Source organism: Drosophila innubila, chromosome 4 (assembly GCF_004354385.1).
Source record: "Drosophila innubila isolate TH190305 chromosome 4, UK_Dinn_1.0, whole genome shotgun sequence".
NCBI lineage: Eukaryota > Metazoa > Arthropoda > Insecta > Diptera > Drosophilidae > Drosophila > Drosophila innubila.
The window spans coordinates 1,277,373-1,296,775 of NC_047625.1; the positions used below are offsets into that span (position 1 = coordinate 1,277,373).

General features: G+C 30.4%; 1 protein-coding gene across 8 annotated transcripts in view; it reads right to left on the reverse strand.

The window, feature by feature from the left end:
- LOC117780575 (twitchin) overlaps nt 1–16,938 on the reverse strand; it is a 61,063-nt gene extending 44,125 nt beyond the window's left edge. For 3 of the 8 annotated variants that reach the window (XM_034617733.1, XM_034617506.1, XM_034617278.1), the window contains exons 1-20: nt 16,775–16,938; nt 13,731–14,094; nt 13,307–13,328; nt 12,445–12,607; nt 12,051–12,192; nt 10,594–10,735; nt 10,147–10,347; nt 9,778–10,079; nt 8,934–9,157; nt 8,042–8,444; nt 6,995–7,659; nt 4,447–5,034; nt 4,185–4,229; nt 3,851–3,973; nt 3,709–3,768; nt 3,421–3,522; nt 1,942–2,256; nt 1,620–1,745; nt 1,418–1,453; nt 486–659 (exon numbers count right to left, since the gene is read on the reverse strand). In XM_034617733.1, the coding sequence (XP_034473624.1) occupies nt 486–659; nt 1,418–1,453; nt 1,620–1,745; nt 1,942–2,256; nt 3,421–3,522; nt 3,709–3,768; nt 3,851–3,973; nt 4,185–4,229; nt 4,447–5,034; nt 6,995–7,659; nt 8,042–8,444; nt 8,934–9,157; nt 9,778–10,079; nt 10,147–10,347; nt 10,594–10,735; nt 12,051–12,192; nt 12,445–12,607; nt 13,307–13,328; nt 13,731–14,043 (4,146 nt within the window). In that variant the 5' untranslated portion in view covers nt 14,044–14,094; nt 16,775–16,938. Of the gene's footprint in view, nt 1–485; nt 660–1,417; nt 1,454–1,619; nt 1,746–1,941; nt 2,257–3,420; nt 3,523–3,708; nt 3,769–3,850; nt 3,974–4,184; nt 4,230–4,446; nt 5,035–6,994; nt 7,660–8,041; nt 8,445–8,933; nt 9,158–9,777; nt 10,080–10,146; nt 10,348–10,593; nt 10,736–12,050; nt 12,193–12,444; nt 12,608–13,027; nt 13,059–13,306; nt 13,329–13,730; nt 14,095–16,774 lie in introns of all 8 variants that reach the window. The other 5 variants (XM_034617658.1, XM_034617349.1, XM_034617583.1 and 2 more) reach the window with 3 other exon arrangements.
- Between the last annotated feature and the right edge of the window lie 2,465 nt (nt 16,939–19,403).

Here is a 19,403-nt window from a genome sequence, read left to right on the forward strand (position 1 = left end):
GTCCACACACCCACGTTCTTCAACAAAAGATAATTCCTTATTCTTAAATATTTTTGCGTAAATACTGAAACAGTAATATAGAGATCAGGACAGAGCAGAGAAAGGAGGTGCAAAGATAAAAAAAGAGCAAGTTCAGAAAAGAAACAAAAGAATAAAATTGAAGCGTAGAGATTCAAGTAATTGAATTTTGAAAAATCAACTATTGTAATTAAGAATAAGTTATTTTTAAGTGTTGACCCAATCAACTTTTGTATTCAGGCAGAAGTTGTCAAAATAATAATTTGTAATCGACTCGACTCATATAATACTAAAGTGAAAATAGTAGAAAAATAATGAGAAAGGAGAGAGAAATATTTGAAGATAGAGAGAAAAGTAGAAATTTGTATAAGAATGTTGTTATAATAACAGAGATAACAGAGAAGACAGGAGAGAAGAAGAGAGAAGAGAGAAGATAGTAAAGCACAGAGCTTTAATAACAATTTTACCTTAAGTAATTGTTTAGCTTGCTGGGGCTCAACTTGCTCTTTAGCATCCTTTAATACGGGCTTCAAAACTACACCAAGGAAGGACTCGTTCTGAATGGGTTCCTTGGTCATTAAGCTTCTAACGGAGGAACGACGTCGTTGCTTTATAATATCCATCAGAGATGGTTTAAGGTCCTGAGAGGTATGCATTTTTAATGCCTTTATATTTTACATTTTTACTCAAAAACACATTTTCTTATCTTTTCGAATTACTTGAGATCTTTGTTTTTAAAATTACCGAAATTTGCAATTAAAATACGCTTTAATAATATTAACTTAAAAAAAATTTAAAAAATAATAAAATTTACAAATATATTTAACTTTTATTTGCAATTTAGCTAATAAAAATGAATAATAAAAGACATTTTAAAATATGTATAATAAAAATTAAAAAATATATATATATATATATATATATATATATATAGTTTTTCATAAATTTCTGTGAAAATGCCAAATTACATTTAAATTAATTAAAATTTAAAATAAAAATTTAAGTGCATTTATTAGGTAAAAATATTTTAATTAAGCCACAAATTTCTTTCAATTCATCTAAATGACTGTTTTTCAAGATTCGATTTGGTTAAACTCATAACGCTTATATGAGATCATTAAGGAATTTTTGTAGATAAGAAAATGGGTCCACTCGAATTGAGTTTGATTTAGTTTCCATTTTTTATTTTATTTTTTTTTTTTGTTTAAGACTCAAACATTTTTTATCTGAACAAATTGATCAACACTCAGATATCGGATTTTTTGATAACAATGTTTGTAATTTGTTTTCAAAAAATTTCAATTTTATAATACATTCGAAAAGAGTAAGGATAATTCGGTCATGTTATACAGCTCACAAATGGAAGTTTAGTTAGATAATGTACAATATCGACTCTTACCTCTGTTTTATCAGCGTTTTCTTTTGGTATATCCTTCTGTTATATTGTGATTGCATGTGTTGATGTATTTTATGGGTCGAATGTACAGATAAGGAAAGAACAGGATATTGATTTAAATATTGATGAATTATGTAACATATCTTTGTATGTTTTTTTATGAACTCTACTACTGTTAGAGCGTAGAATCGGATTATAATCATACCTCTGGTTCAACAATTACGGGCTTAAGCTTAGCGCCGTCTCTAACATCCTCATCAACAGGTAATTTGCCTTTGCCAATTTTAATACCTTTCGGTTGCTCCATTGGCTGTTCTATTATTTCACTCTTCTGCGTTCCGGCAAAGATATAGAGACAGATACGGACACATAAACACATAAAAACAGAATAAAATCGAAACGAATAACATTTACATTTAGTTTTTAATTAAAGCTATTAATATGTATGTTGAGATTTAATTTTTAATAAATTTTATTTAAGAATACATTAATATTTGTTGAATTTGGGACTTTTATAGAGTGCTTACCTTAGCCAATCCATTCTTTTGGGGCTCGATCTCTGTTGGCTTTTTGGCAGCGTCCAATATCGGTTTTTCCATTTTGTTGGGAATTTCGAGTTCACGAGCAAAATCGCTTGGCGTGAAATCCGACTTCTCATATTTTTCGAGAGCGGGTCGTTCATAATCTGGAATTTCTGGAAGCTCCTCATACTTTGGCTTCGCTTTTGGCTTTGCTTTGGCCTTTGGTTTAGCGGCTTCGGGCTTTGCTTCTTCTTTTGGCTGGGCAATAGATGTTTTTCGCAACTTTGGTAGTTCTTCGGCTGGCTTTGGATCTTCTACAGCCTATTTTATACATTGCGACAATCACAATACAATAACATTTAGTATAGAACAAACATTTAATGAATTATACGAAATTTGAATTTTTTACTCTAAGCAGTTATAGCGCAGATCAATCGAATTTTGGAGATAATTCCAATACCATAAAGTACAGAATACGTGAAAATGGTAAGAACTTTTGAAAATATATAAAATTCTAATATTTATTATTTACTGAATAAAAAGACCGACAAAACATAAATTGAAAATTCTTCATTACAAAAATTAAGAAATAACTTTGAATTGTTTTCTATATAAAAAAGTTGATTGAATTAATGAATAATTTTAAATTATTTCAAAATTATAGTATACCCAAAATACTACAAAAAAAAAAAATGTATTCCAATAAATACAATATATTTTTTTAGTTTTCGATATTTTTTCTTCTTTTCAATTGAGAACATAAACGACACATTCAATTCAAACTGCATGATCGATTGATTTATCTGCGCAATTTGAAAATGTTAGCAATAGTTTCATAGTTAAATAAAGATAGATAGATAGATCAACTGTTAGATATAAAGATTCATCGACAGATATAGTAATAATATACGAGAATAGACGATAGATAGATTTACGATTTTATATATTATGAAGACAGATATAAATACAATATAGTCACATTCATGCAGAAAACATAAGAAATAGATAGATAGATAGATAACTAGATACAATAGATTAGATAGTTACCATAGATAGAAAAGCATTAAGCAAAGATATTTATATACATATACATATGTGTGCATCTCTTTTACCATTCCTATTACTTTAGTAAATAATATGGTGATTTTTATTTAACATAAATACTTAGTTAATAAAAAACGATTGACGCATCTAAGAAAATAGTTATTGGATACACCTATAATACCAGTTTTTTATTTGCGCAAAAAACGAATCAATGGTGCTCAAAATGTGAATTTCCTAAAGTTATATATAAATATAATACTATTCTGTTCTACACAATATGCATATGTATATGAATTTTGTAGACGCAGCTTGTTGGCGACTTGGCAGAGATAGAAGAGATTTTAAATTTAGAAACAGAAGTACGAAGAGCCATATATAGGTGCGATGTTCCACTTTTTTTTATATAGCTCCTATATGGTCCTATATGGTCCATTTTCTCACCTTGGGCACACGACGTTTCTCTGCTGGCTTCAGCTTGGGTATTTCTTCCTTAATGGCTTGTGGATTTTTATTAGCCTCAATTTTTTTGCTGCTAACATTTTCCTGTGTCGGAATATATTTATATATACAGATATAAACGAGTACGAGTATGTAGATATGTAGGAATTACCCTTAGAGTCTATACACACTATTAAATTATGCCAAACGTATATCTAAAGATACTTGCAATCTTACGAATAAGATAATAATAATGTATATTTGATATACCATACTCCACATTTTACGTACCTCCAATGCTTTCTTATCGACAATAGATGATCGTCGGGACTCTGATACGGAGCTATCAATCTTTTGAGGAGACATTTAAAAAAAAAAACATACATACATACATATTTATATACATGTTCACACTCAATTCATGCTCTCTTACCGCAAGTGAGGATCTTCTTGATGATACTTTCGTATCTTCAACCACGGATTCCTCGTTCGTCTTGATTATGGACTTACGGCGTACCTCGGATGTAGATTCTTCTTTAATGGACACAACACTGGCCTGAACAATTAAACATGTAATCGATAAATATTTGATCACAGAAAATGAATACACTTGGATTTTGGATAGTGTAGGTTCAATATTGTATGAGTGAAAGATTTACTTAAATCCCAACTTGTTTAAATCTATTTAAAATCTAAACAATCTAATTAAGTCTAGATGCTTTTTAAAATTTAAATGTTTTTTGTTTAATTGAACTTTAAGAACTTACCTTGCGTTCAACCTTCTTCAAGCCTATTTGTTCCGCGGGTCCTTGCTATAATTATTAAAAAATCTTGAATCAGTCAAATGGAATTTATAATTGAAATTGGTTAGTTAGACTAACATTAATATCAGCATTAACATAAAATTTGACATGCTTGTTAAACATAGAGCGTTCTGTTTGCATTTGTGTGTTTTTTCTGTGAATTGCGTCGAAATAATATATCCGTTTTGTATCTAAAGCTTTCTCTATAGGATATATTTGTCCTTACCTCTGGTGCATCTTCTTCAAGATCGTTATTTGCACTAGATATATTGGATTGCTCTTTGGGCTCCTTTTTCTTAACCTCAACGCTTTTCTTAACCTCTGGCTGAGATTCAGTTTCTTTATGCTTATCTTGGGCCTTGGATTTCGGACTTTCTTTAGTAGCCTGCTCTTCGGAAAATTTTTCGGGCTTTTTCTTTTCTGCAGGTTTTTCTTTTTTGTCCGTTTTTATCTTTTCTTCTGGCTGTGCTTCGTCTTTTTTCTTTTCCAAAGACTTGACTTTTTTATCGTCATCATCTTTTTTCTTTTCCGCAATTTTCTCTTTCTTGTCATTTTGTATCTGTTCTTCGGAAAGTGTTTTTTCTTTGTCATCGGGTTTAGGTTTGTCTGTTTTCTTCTTTGGCTTGTCTTCCACTTCATTCAGATTATCATCTGATTTATCTGATTTATTTTTAGTTTCAGGTTTCGCGACAGCAGCTTCCTCCTCTTTTTTATTCTGCTCACTCTTGTCGTCCTTTATATTGCTCTCTTCAACCTCTTCCTGTTTTTCTGGCTCTTGATCTTTGGGCTTATCTTCTGCTTTCACTTCTTCAGCCTTTTTCAGTTCATTAATGTGTTTGTGTGTGTTTTTTATTTGTTATTGACAATTTCATAGAAAGATACAATGTTAGTATGTGAAAATGTAATTAATATTTATTTTTGGTAAGTGTGTGTAAATACATTAATGTACATACACTTACACTGAAGTACGAAGAAATATTAAATTAATGTGCGATAAAATTGCTCAAAACCTGCTCTCATATGATTTATTTGATACGTTCGGATCTTAAATTATATTTTAATAATTAAATGGATTGATGGTTGTATGATTCCAATTAAAAATATCTTATGAGTGCAGGTTAATTACTTGTTTTTTTGTATTATTCATTAACATTTACACTTAGAAGGTATAAAATCCGATGCCAGAGAAATATGCAGTTGAGAATTGAACCATAAACACTCGAACATAGTAAGATGTAAATAAATTGTGTTGAGACTTTCTTTATACTAGTTAGAAAGTCGAAAGAAGATATCAGAATAAGTTCTGTGCCAGTGAATCAGATATAGAAGTTCTGATTCAAGTGAAATAAAAAGAGAAATAGAGAGAAAGAGTGAAAGAAAGAGAGACATGGTAACATTGTCAAAAATATCTAAAGTTTTGGTCTATTTCAAACCTCATCACTTAAAACGTGCTTGACAGGAGCTAATTTCACGCCAAAGATCGTTTTCGACTTCGAATCTTTCGATTGAGAAATATCCAGTTGAGATTCCTTAGCACTTCGAGATTTGAGCTTAGGTATCTGGTACAAAGTCACTCCCGACTGTAGCTAAAATAGTTAGTTCTATATTCGTTAATAATCATGATTTTAATGCAATACAGGAATTAACTTAATTGTTCAAAAATAACCGCTTTTTTGTTTAAAACATATTTGGTTGTGTGGAGGCAAACATAATACATATATACATACATACATACATAGGTCTGAGCTCACTGATAATTAATATATACCGCTGGGACTACGTATTTATTTATTTAAGATGATTTTTTAATAAAACAATAGTAAAAAAAATAACAAAAAAAATATAAACAAATAAAGGATGATTTACCAATAAGACGACATTTAAATAAATCATTCCAATGAGATACATTTTCGAAACCCTTGAAAATTGGATATTGATATAGATTTGAGACCGATTAGATATATATATATATAGATCGGATATAGAGAAGATTCTAATCGACAGGGATTTTTTTTACCACCGACCTTATAGAGTTTATATATTCTGATTCTGTATTAATAGTCGAGACAATCTATTCCAGTTCCCTTCTAGATATCCAGATGTATGTATGTATGTGCATAATTATGTACAGGGTATGTAAAAAGCTAATTCGAAAAAAACATTCATGCAATTTACAGACAGTCACAATCTGATGACTGTTGATTTAGTTGATTTTTGGAATTGATTTTCAATTCAAATTTCAAATGTTTGTTCCTATGTTTTTAAAGGATTTTCAACTTAAATTTTATGAAACTGGGAATGTTAAATTTGATAAAACTAACCGTTGTGGAAGTGGATATTTTGGATTGAAGTTGAGTTGAACTCTGTGAGCTTTTCTCTTGAACGCTCATTTTTCTAAGTTGGACTTGTTGTTCTTGTAAACTAGAAGAAACCTGTTGTTGTTGTTGTTGGAAACTAGTGGAAACCTGTTGTTGTTGGAAACTAGTGGAAACCTGTTGTTGTTGGAAACTAGAAGAGACCTGTTGTTGTTGTTGTTTTTGTTGAAAACTAGAAGAAACCTGCTGCTCTTCAGCTTGTTCTACTATAAGGACTGATTGTTGATTCTTGGAGACTATTTGGATTTCTTGATTATCAACCACACGTTTCTGGACTTTGACATTTTGTTGTTGAATTTGTTGTTGTTGTTGTTGTTGTATAATTTCTTGTTGCTTCACATGTTTAGTTGCAGTTTCTGTTTCTGTTTCAGATTCATTTTCAGTTTCAGCTTTAATTACCTTTCGTTTCTTTTCAGCTTCTTCCTTTTCTTGTTCAGCCTTCTCATCTTTCTTTTTGTCCTTCTTCTCCACAGTGATCTTGCAAGTTGACTCATCCTTGCCAGCCTCGTTTACAACCACGACCTTATAATTTGATGTATGCTCGGATCTGGCAGAACTGAATGTTAGTCTTGCCGTAGTTCCATCAAATGTGGTTGTAATATCCTTTGTCTCCCGAATGAGAGTGCTTCCCTTGAACCACTCCACTTTACACTTGCGATCCGATTGCTTAAGACTGATCAATAGCTCAAAAGTCTTTGATTCAGTGACCTTTTGATCCACAAGTTTACGGCTAATTTCTGGTTTCGTAGGTTTGCGTTCTTCCTCCGGAATGTCAACAAGATTGACAACTTGCGACACTGCTTCTCCCTTCTCGTTACTGGCCACCAATTTGTAAGCGCCCTTATCAGTGTCTTCAACCTCATTGATCTCCAGCTTAACAGCAAATTCGCCTTCTTTAGTCTTTTCCACGATGTAAACGTGACGTTTGCTTTCTTGAACCGTATTAGTTTCCTTGTACCAAGTGCATTTTGGTTCGAATTTCGATGAAACGGTGCATTCGATAACCACAGTTCGCTTCTTAATGATCTTAATAATTTTGGGCTTGTCCTTGATAACAGGTACAACTGAAAAGGTCGTTAAAGTCGTAATTAGTGAGATACCAAGGCTGCAAATCTCCAATATTTTGGAGTAACTATGAAGAACTATCAAATAAATTATAGAATTTGCAATGAAAATAATGCATACGATCATTTTTTTCTTTTGAACATTTTTGGTCAATTTTGAACTTTTATAACTCTGTCAAATCTCAACCAATTTTAACAAGCAATATTTTTAAACATGTTTTGTCTTCTTAATTGATGATGCATTTAAATTAAATTTAGTTATGTAATATTTGAATATATCTCGTAAAATTACAAATTTTTTTAATTTTTTCCCTTGTATATTTTGAAACTGAACCGCTGTTTATTATTTATTTCTTCAATAATTACAAATTTCGATACTTACTTTCAATGTTAAGAGTGAGATTGGCGTTCAGTTCGCCCAATGTGTTCTTAATGTTACATTTGTAAAGACCCGAGTCTTCCAACTGAGGATCAATCAATTCCAATTTGATATAGTATTGATCTCCACGCTGTTCCATGGACATTTTGAGCTTGTTGGTCTCCTTAATGACCTCACCATTGCGGAACCATACGATATCTGGTTTTGGATCTGCCTTAACCTTGCACTCCATTATAACAAGTTTACCGTTATTTTCCGATATAATGCGCGGCTTTTCAATGAACGTTGGACCTTCGCCCTCAGGCTCGGGTTCAGCTTCAATATTTAGATTCAAATTAGCATTTGATTCACCGTATTCATTTTTCACATTGCATCTGTAAGTGCCACCATCAGTTGCGCCAGGATCCTATTTTTAAATTAAAATTCGTTTTAATAATAAATTTAATCAAATGGGTTTTCAAAATTAATATTATGTATACTATAGGGCTCGCCATCCCCATCGAAAAGATGAAAAATGGTAGCCCAAGGGTGTTGTATACGCTCAATTCCAAGATGTTTTCACCAAGAAACCATATTTTTAAAATATATTCGTAGTCCCCGCTTATTGAGTTGAAAAATGTATTTTTTAAATTTTTAACACGTTATAAATAGCATATCTTTAGGGTTTTTATTCCGATCCTGACAAGATTGGTATCAAAACACTATTTAGCACCCGGACTTTTATAGAATCAAAAGATCAATTGTCCTTAATAAATATATTTGTTCAATGTAATGCCTAAAAACACAAGACTTTTCAACTCAAAAAGCGGGGACTAGAAATGAGTTTAAGAACTATGATTTTTAAAGAAAACATCTTCGAATTAAACGTGATGAATCGAATTTTTATAAATCATACCTTAATTTCCAACGTCAATTCGTAGGTGTCTTCAGCAATAACTGTGCTATTGATTTTGATTTTTTTACTCTTCTCCACGAGGTCTTGTCCTCTGTACCAACTCACAGTTGGTTCTGGTTTCGCTTTGCACTTGCACTTCATGGTGATTAAAGTTCCTGTTTCATTTGGTATAATCCTTGGTTTCTCAATAAACGAGGGTGCAAATCCATTTGCATCATTTGCGCCTACGATGAATTCAAGAAAATTTAAGTTAAATACAGAGATATTTAATATTAAATTTCTACAAATCTTCATTACATAAATGAGTGCTCCAAAAATATTGGTTCCAAGTGAAAATTTGTGATTTAAATTGTCGAGCATGGTAAAAGGCTTTGTTAGTATTGTAAGAGTACACAGAAAATGAAAATCATTCTTAAAATTAAAATGTTGAAATAGGTTTTAGCTATTTTCGAAAAAAAGGATTGATTTTATTCCTGACTTCATTTTTCTGTGTAGAGTATAACCCAAGAATTGGGTTCAAACATTGTTCCTTTTCTTTAAAACTTTTTGAAAAATTCGTCACAAAAGAAAAAGAAAAAGTACAATGAAAAATTAGTGTGTATTGATTTTCTATTAAATTACATGTTAGTTGTTAATACTTAGAATATTGCATACATAATTTAAATTCGAATTGAGATTGAAGTACATTTATCAAATAAATTCTAATCGATTGGTTGTGGTTGTGGATGGAACAGTACAAAGTACAGTGTGTACCGCGTACAGTGTACAGTGTACAAATGGCACGTTCTGCTTAAGGTAATAATTGTTGTAATTACAGTTGAAATAAAATATGGAATTGATATACCTTGGAAGTTAAGCGCTATATTTGCATTGCTTTCCCCAAACATATTTATCGCGTTGCATCTGTAGTTGCCTCCATCATCTTTAGTTGGATTTTGTATCTCGAGGGTTAAGATATAACTATCTTTGGTAATTGCCTTGCGGGTCATTTTGGTTCTTTGATTGTCTGTGATTTGCTTATCTGAGCAATACCAGGTTATATCCGGCACTGGATGTGCTTCCAGTATACATTCCATTATCAATATGTCCTCCTCTTGTCGTATTGTTGGCTTTTTAGGGAAACGCGGCGACTTACCATCAGGAATTCTGTACGTATAAACGTTAATTGGATTGGAATTGCAATTGGAATTGAAATTGGAAGGTATTGCCTTACTTTTTCGAGCCGCTTTCAAAATTTAAATTAATCGTTGCCACACCGGTGCCATGTTTATTTTTCGCTTGGGCTCGATACTCGCCCTGATCGCTGGAGACAACGCTGCTTATCTCTAATCGTGCCATATGATATAGTTTCTGATCCAGAGTCAATGACATTTTGTAGCGTTTGCCCTCGCTCAATACAGTCTCGCCGTGGGACCTTTTATGTTAAACGGTTTCGAAAAACGGTTATTACTCTTAGTTAAGTTTGAAATGTTTCCAAAGCTCAGATTCAGATGCAGATTCAGTTTCGGATTCGGAATACGTCAAAAATAATTGAATGTTCCTTCCGTATTAATATTATCAGGTTATTAAGAATTCAAATTGTTTAAAGAGACTTTTAAATATTTATGTAGATACTTAAAGACGCTCAGTTTTGCTCAGATATTGATATTCATTTGCGTACCAGGTAACCGTTGGTGTGGGATCTCCAACGCATCTACATTCAAATGTGACATTTCCGCCATCTTCGCTTTGGCAAATAACGGGACGCTCCGTAAATGTCGGTCTAATTCCATCTGTGCTCTCCGGCACGGGAGCCTCGTCGCCTATGAAGTTGAAGTTTCCATGTTACACAAATCATAATTCATAATTCATAGTCAATAGTTCGTTATTCATTATTCATAAATCATAAGTAAGATCTAATTAGACATTTGCACATACATATTATTTTATTTACACACTATATTAAATATTATATAATTATATCGCTTTCATGACTAATATCATTATTACACTCACAATTATATAGTCTACGAAATTAATTCAAATTTTAGGATTAGGCTCAGTAGCATATCAATTATTGATTTAATCTATTAATTCTACTTTTACATCCATACAATCTTAAAGAAAACCTGTCCAGCTTACTTATGTAAATCGAATGCAAAATGTCGATATTGATATTGATATTGATATCCATGAGAAAATTGCGAAAGCACATCGATATTAACTTCCAAAAAGCTTTGTCGATATCGATTTGATAAGTTTCCTCAAGTATTTATTTTTTACTGATGTGCTTTCAATTTTATCGATTGTTTTTCGGCAAGCGCTTTGCCATGTTGTTAATTTATCGAAAAATACTTAATTTAATAGAATTCAAACTTGCTCATTTCAAGGAATGTTTAAAAGACAAAAATCTAAAACAGTGTATTATATATTAGAATAATGGCGTTAATCCAAACTGAACATCAATCTTAAATTTAATTTTAAACATCGAAACATCGAAATATCTAATTTTCTTTTCATAGACAAAATTATATAGATTCCACGATTTATCGATTTTCCATATAAGTTTTTGAATATTGCAGATCAATATTATTTATTAGCAGCATCGCAAATGCAACATTGGGCTTTAATACAGGACTCCAAGCTCACATCCTTTTCCTTCACACTTCACTCAGTATAAGTAGAAAAGGACTCGGACAATGAAAATCAGTTGCATTCGCTAGCGAAATCGCCAGGTTAAAGGTCTGCTTGAATTCTAATATATGTTGAATGCTAATTTTATAGAGATTCAAGTGTAATCGTTTATGCTATGATGTTAATTAGTTAGTTATTAAAACAATTATGTTAAAATAGTAGCTTTATCACGATATTAGACAAGAACATAGATCCAAGCTGCGGCTACGCGAACATGATGAAGCTTTATTTAAAATGCAAAAATATATAGTTCATAATTATAATAGATTTGTTTAAAACTACAACTTTCAATGAGACTATTACATTTGAAATTTTCAACATAAATTAAAGTGCGAGATCAACAAATACAAATTGATCTTCCAAATAATCTCATTATGAGATGCAAATTTTAAACAAATCCCATTGTGATAGGGATTGAAATGAGCTGGCAAAACCATCACTTACTGTCAAAGTTGAGGCTGATTGTCGCATTACTTTCTCCCAGCTCGTTTTTTGCATTCACTTTATATTTGCCAGCATCCTCAACTGTAACATTTTGTATTTCAAGTGTTGCAAAATACGAGTGGACATCTTTATCGATGGTTAGCTGAAATAATACAACATAATTGTTTTATTCTATGCATAAGTACACGTATATTCTTCTTATTATGTTTATATACGGTTAGTCAATATTTCAATCTGGAAAAAATAATATCTGCACTCTTCAGCACTGTCGAACATTAGTTTCTGCTCTTAAGCCATAGAGGGCGCTAATGACGTTGAGATGATGATTTACAGAAAATGTTGCATACTTTTAAGTGTCGACATTAATAATAATCTTTTGCTGTATTTAACTAACCTTATGTCTTGAAGATTCCTTTACGGGCGTACCATTATGGAACCAAGTGATGTTCGGTAAGGGATCTGCATTAACACGGCACTCAAATAAAAGACGTTTACCATCTTCTTCTTGTCGTATGGCGGGTTTTTTCGCGAATGTCGGCGCGATTCCGTCGATTTGTCTGTAAAATTAATACAATATTAATAACAGTCTCAGCAGATTAAAGCTAAACATGTAAAGAGAGGAAAATTATAAACATGCACTAAGTAGGCACAGCATAAGCACAGGAAAATTTAGAGCAGTTTTATAAACCCTTTCGGTCCTTATTCGAAATACAGTATGAAAAAAGTTAAATCTAAAAAAAGGTAATAAAAAACGAAATAATCTATCACAGGATATCTAGAAGTCAACTCCTATTATTCTTATATGTTTTACTTGTCCAACTTGTCTTCAATTTGTCTTCAATTTTAATTGATAGCCCATAAAAATCCAAAATATTTTACACTAAAACATTGAAATGGCGGACAGTTTAAATTAATTTTGGACTGAACACAGACATTTAAAAACAATCAGTTTTTTGAAGAAGCTCTTCTTAACTCACCTTAAGTCTTCGAGAACAGAAAACTTGCCCACTTGTTAAAAAAAAGCATGTATTTCATTCATTAATTTAAGGTAATAGAACATAAGTAGTATGAATTAAGCAGTTAACAAAAAGAGCTTGATTAATAAATAATATACTTAAATTTATTTAGCTATCATGATTGCGGCTCTACCAAGAAACACTTAAAGCTATCAAGATTTTCAATTTTCGTAATTTGGTTTGCGAAAGCATTAGTAATAGTAAATAATAAATAAATAATTTTGAATTGATGTGGCTTACTTTTCTTTGGGTTCGTCAGCAGCTGAACATAGTTGAGGGAACGCATAAGTACAAAAATACGTTATGAATCAAATTCAAAATGAATATAATCTTATTTCAACTTTTCTTGATCATAATCCTAATCTTATAAATATATTTTATAATTGATCTCTATAAACTTAAATAACTCAGTATACAATTTACTAATAAATAACAATTGTATTTGGGTAATTTTACTTTCAATTAAATTTAATCAATTGACATAAATGCCATGTTTGTTGAAAATAAGTCTCGAGATAAAACGTTTGGATTAAATTAAGTATTTTAAAACTGAATTTAGAGATTGACTGTAAATATTCAGACTTGGTATTCCTTTACATATATACTTGTATACATATTAAAAAAAAAAAAAAATAGTATTTGCATTTACAATTTGAGAACTTACGTGTGAAATTTAAATTAATTGATGCGGACACTTCGCCCGATTTGTTTTTGGCCTTGACCTTGTAAAGGCCAGCATCTGTTTCAACTACATCGTCCAGTTCTAATACTACCGTAAACTTGTTGTCCCCAATGGGCTGGATTTTGAATTTAGTTCGAGCATCCTCTGTTAATTTGTTGTCACTGCGAAACCATTCGATATCCGGCTTCGGCGACGATAGTAGTTGACATTCAAATATCAAACGATTGCCGTCATCTTCCTGGTGCAATTGTGGTTTCTTCACAAAGCTGGGAGCGAAATCTTCAGCCACCCCCATGCTGAGGGTTCTTTATTTATTATCGTCTTCAACGGCTCAGGCTCTTAAACTCGATAAAAATTGGAAGCAAGCCGGTATATTAAAATATATTCAACAACATTTTATTTACTCATAAATAAATTTATTTACAATTTGAATAATAATTGATGTACAAAATATCTATAGTCAAAAATTATATCACACTATAGTGTTTCATACTTTACGACTAATTAGAAAGCAAAAAAAGTAAAGTTTCTACCTAAAACATAATAAATATTATTAACATGAATTTGTACTTGATTTAAAATCATCTTAAAAAATTTAAAAAAAAACTTAAAATACATTTTTAATTTGTGATGTGCATCGAATTAATTTTTAAAATTGTTGTTCTGTCCTTTACGGCTTTAATTTTATTGATTTTAAGTGAATTAAAAAGTTCTTCCTCGTTATTTATTTTAAAGTGTATTCAAAACTTTATATATCTTTCTAGTCCGTTCTGAGGGTACCGAATCATTTCACAACACTATTCTTTAATAATTTGCAAAGTTGAAAAGGAAAATTCGTTTTTTTTTCGAAAAACAAGCAAGTAACAAATTAATGTCCATTCTCGGCATTCAACTACAAAAACTGCACTTCTTTTATATAAGATGATTTTTCTGAAATAATTATTAACTTAAAAATTATACTATTAAAGAACATGTGCATTTATTAATTCGAAAGAGAAATATAAATTATTAAATATTATAAGATAATGAGTTTTAAATAAATATCAATTTCTATAATAATGATTATAATAAATAAATAAATTTTTTCAACTGTCTGAAAAATGAATTGCATAGTTACCCCTTTATTGTTATTATGTGTCTAGAAATTCAAATGTATATACAAAATATTGATAAATTAATTTTAATTAGTCTTGCAAATTTAGTTTGTATATCTTGCTTCTGAATGAATATATTAAATACGCCACCTTTAAGCATATTTTCTAAATATACTTTACGTATTTATCTGTTGCTTTTTAATTTATTTTTGTTTTGATCTTGTACGTGTTTAATCGCACATGACCGATTTATTTTTAATGCGACAATTGATTGTTTTTTACGAGGAAAGTTTTAGGTACACAATATATGTAACAGAAAAGTAATAACGAAAAATTTTAAATAAAGCCATAAATTATATATTACTCATTTAGGATAACCATATAAATATAGTGTATAAATATAGTTTAAAATTGTTGCATTAGTTATTATTATGTATTATTAAACAAATAATGTATTTTATAAATAATAGTAATATTATTATTTGTCAAATAGTGTGAATATAAAAGTTCAAGATATAACCGAAACGGCAAAAACCTAAATATAAATGCAAATATACAAACGTATATATAACGACAGTTGAAACATTGCGCACGACTCATCAATATTTTGGAAAATGGAAATTTGATCGTTTTCCTCTCTCTTGTCGACACTAATATTTTTAATAGAAAAACAGAAAAAAAAAATTCCCCACACAAAACCGAACATTTTTAATGTGCTGCCCGATTTATTTTTAGTCATTCGTAGTCACCGTTTGTAGTTTGTATATACACATACAAATACACAGTATATAATATATAGAATGAATATATATATATATATAGAATGTATGAACTGAACATCCACAACTATATGTATGTATTTACATAAATGTACGGTACATCTATATACTTAAAACTACTTGTCCTGACTCACTGACTCACTTATTCATATTTTATGCAATTATTATTGATCATTTCTAGAATTATTGACACCAGCCACCTCACATCTATATATATTTACATACTTTAGAGGAGCTATTTTCAGATTGATATTCTTTTAATTAAAAAACTAATTTCCTAGAAAATCAAATTTGAATTCTACAGGAAATGTTTGAAAATTATAGACGGAAACGGTGATCGTTGCAGAATTTTGTCGGGCACTGTAATTTTTTTCTTTGCTAAGAATGTGTGAAATTCATACTTTAGAATATATGTGTATATAGAAATCCATGAGTATATCCATGCACACATGAATTCACACATCTACAATTGCCTATACTTATACATATGTGTGTGTATGTGTTACAAAAGTGAAAGCCAGAATAGAAATATGTACATATACACTTTTTCAAATTCCCAATACACACACATACACACACACCCACACACACACACACACACACACACAAACACACACACTGTAGATACAATGCTTTCACAATGATTCTCCATTTTCCGTTGAGCATTTGGTAAATTCGGATTTGATGTAAATGTAAATTATACATTATATATATTATATATACATTTGTCTATATATACCGACTGAGTTTTCATCACTTTATTCTTTCGTTTCTTTTTTCTTTTTATTTTTCTTTTGGTATTTTCATTAAAACGAGCCATTCTATTTATACGCCCGACAACCGTTACACAATTCCACGAATAGACGCAGCTGTACATATTTATTTGGCTATAGGTGTGTGTATATGCCTGTGTATATGTATTTAGATACGTATATTTATGTATATGGAACCCATATTTTCATAACCATTACATATATCAGTTGATTAATTTTGATCAAATTATCACTTGAATTGCACTTTCACTTTACATAAATATAATCACATCTTTTAATATATATACATATATATGCATATGTATACGTATAGGTATGTACATTATGTACATACTCGTTTGTATTCAGATTACGTAGTATGTATTTAAGTTGATACGTACAACTAGACTACAGATAACACAGTGCAAGAGACACAGCACAATTATTATCCTTGCGTGGAAACGAAGCGAGCTCCCCGAGTGTTAATCTATTACTGAATTTCGAATTTCTATTTTCCCGAACTGATCGCACCGATCGCAAACATCAGACACACCGTCAGCACTAGCTTTGGCATCTCACACAGCTTTTGCCAATAGTTCTCAGTCTCTATCTCAATCTCATTACTCTGTATTCTCATTCCTCGAATTTTCTCTTTCTCTTTCATTTGTGGAATTCGGGGATTGCTCACCACGTTGAGTGGTGCTCGAGAAAATTGGAAAACATACAGCATTTGTTCACAGGTTTTCAAAACTTTATGCAAAACACTTTGTACATTTAGTCAAGTAATTCTTTTCACAAAACATGTTGGTTTTTTTATTTTAAAAAATAGTTAACTCAATAGATTTAAATATATTATGTTTTAAGAGGAATAAAGAATCATTTATTATATTAAATATGTAAGGTGACACTGAAAATAAATGAAACATTCTTTAAAAAGATCATTGAAAGCTCCAAAAAATACTATATTTAACAATGATATTTTAACAAAAATGCAAAATAAATTAATAGCTCAAAATCGTTTTATGCAAATCATAATATTAGACTTATGTTTAAGTTTTGATATTAGTCATAAAATAATTTGTATTTTATAATATAAATTTTGAGCATAGGACCTATACGGAACTCGAATAAAATAAATTTTGATTTAACAAGGAATTTTAATTTTGTCAAAACATTTATTTAAATAGCTGTATGTGCAAACGAAATGATGATAAATGCAAATCTTTATAATTTAACAGAATGCGAAATATGCATGTATTTTTTAATATACGTATTTACATGCCTAAAAGTGTTTATAAGATTGTTTAATTTATTATATACATACATCTGCACTTCTATACTTACGTGTACACCTATAAAGGGAGTGTAAAAGTATTGGCACACATCTAGTTATAGAAAAGATTTCATCAAGGCAATAACTGGAAGCCTCTAGATATGTTCAATGGAATAAAAACTTACAAATAAAAACTATTTAGTATTTAAGAACATCCGAAGGTCTAAGTGCGACAATAGTTTTTTAAGCTATTGTTTATGTATATTGACATAACTTCCACATTCACACATAGATACATTTTAGAATAGAAATGGATTTATTTATAGCATCAAGTGCTCATTAATTATAACATTTCTCATGAATATATCTTTTGTATATTTATAGGTTCCTACGTAAGTTTAGTGTACCAATTGTCTGCGGACTCACAGATTGATTGATTCGATAGTTTATCAACTTAATACTTAATAAGTCACCATAACTTCTAAATATGCAAATAAATTAAATGTTTAAACTATTGGTTTACTTAACATATAATATTCCATAATTTTTCTTATAAAAAGTTTGTAAAAAAAAATTATAATAATAAGCGCAACAGGAAAAAGGAGGTGTGGCACACCTATATACAAACACAGAGAGAAAAAACCAAACTTAAATGAAATTTGAATAGAACCGAATTGAATATGTGCGATCCTTAAAATGTTTACCTTTTAAATTTAATTTTAATACGATCAATTTGAACTCTAAATTATCTGAAATGAGTTTAAACATTTATAGGAACAATCTTCATTCAAGATATTTACTTGGATAATTCTTATTTCAAAAACATATTATAGTTATAAATCAATCTTACACAATTTTGATTTAAGTCTGCAGAATGCTTAGATCAGGTATCCTGTTCTTACTTTAAGAAGTTTGTCTACTTGTTTACAGAGTTTTTTTAAAAGCTCAGCCGAGACATCAGCCAAAAAAGCTTTGTCGTTTTATCAAACTATTAATAAATGCCAAAGATATACAAGAACACAAAAATAAATATAGGAATGTCCAATTCGAAAGTACTTAACTACAAGATTTGATTTAAGTTCGAGTCTCTTTTTATTTTCCTAATTGTTTTCTTTAAAACAAATTAAGTAATAGAAATATTTCTTAGCAATAATGTAAATTCAGAAAAAATTTATTAATTTTCTAAAGCGAGGGCTGCTCACAGGGTATCTTCTAACCGATCCCTTTCGACTATTATAATCAGAGTCATTGATTAGAGTCAAATAAATCTTCAAGTCAATTTAGGATTTAATCACAACTTTAAGGGCCCTCGTCAAAGTGAAGTTGAGCAAACATTTTAATGAAGTAGAATACGAATTTTGAACTTTATAAATAATCCGAGAATCAACAATATTGCCACAGTGGTTGCTATGAGAGCGTCCTTCAAGGACCCAGGGTTAAAACACTTATATCAAGTTTTACAGCAATTGTTGCATACACCGCTGAATCACCCTTATGCATTTATTGTGGGGAATACGTGTGCTTATTGTATTAACTCTCACACCACATCCTTATTATTATACACACCATACTACTAGATTAGGCATATTGACGACAAGGTAACAATGTACATTGACATGAATATAACAGTGATATTTTATATATTATTTGACTTACACTATAAGCAAATGCTGCATAAAATATAAAAATAAGTAAAAGGGCATATTATATTCGCTGAAACGTATGTAACATGGAGAGAGAAGCACCTCCGTCAATAT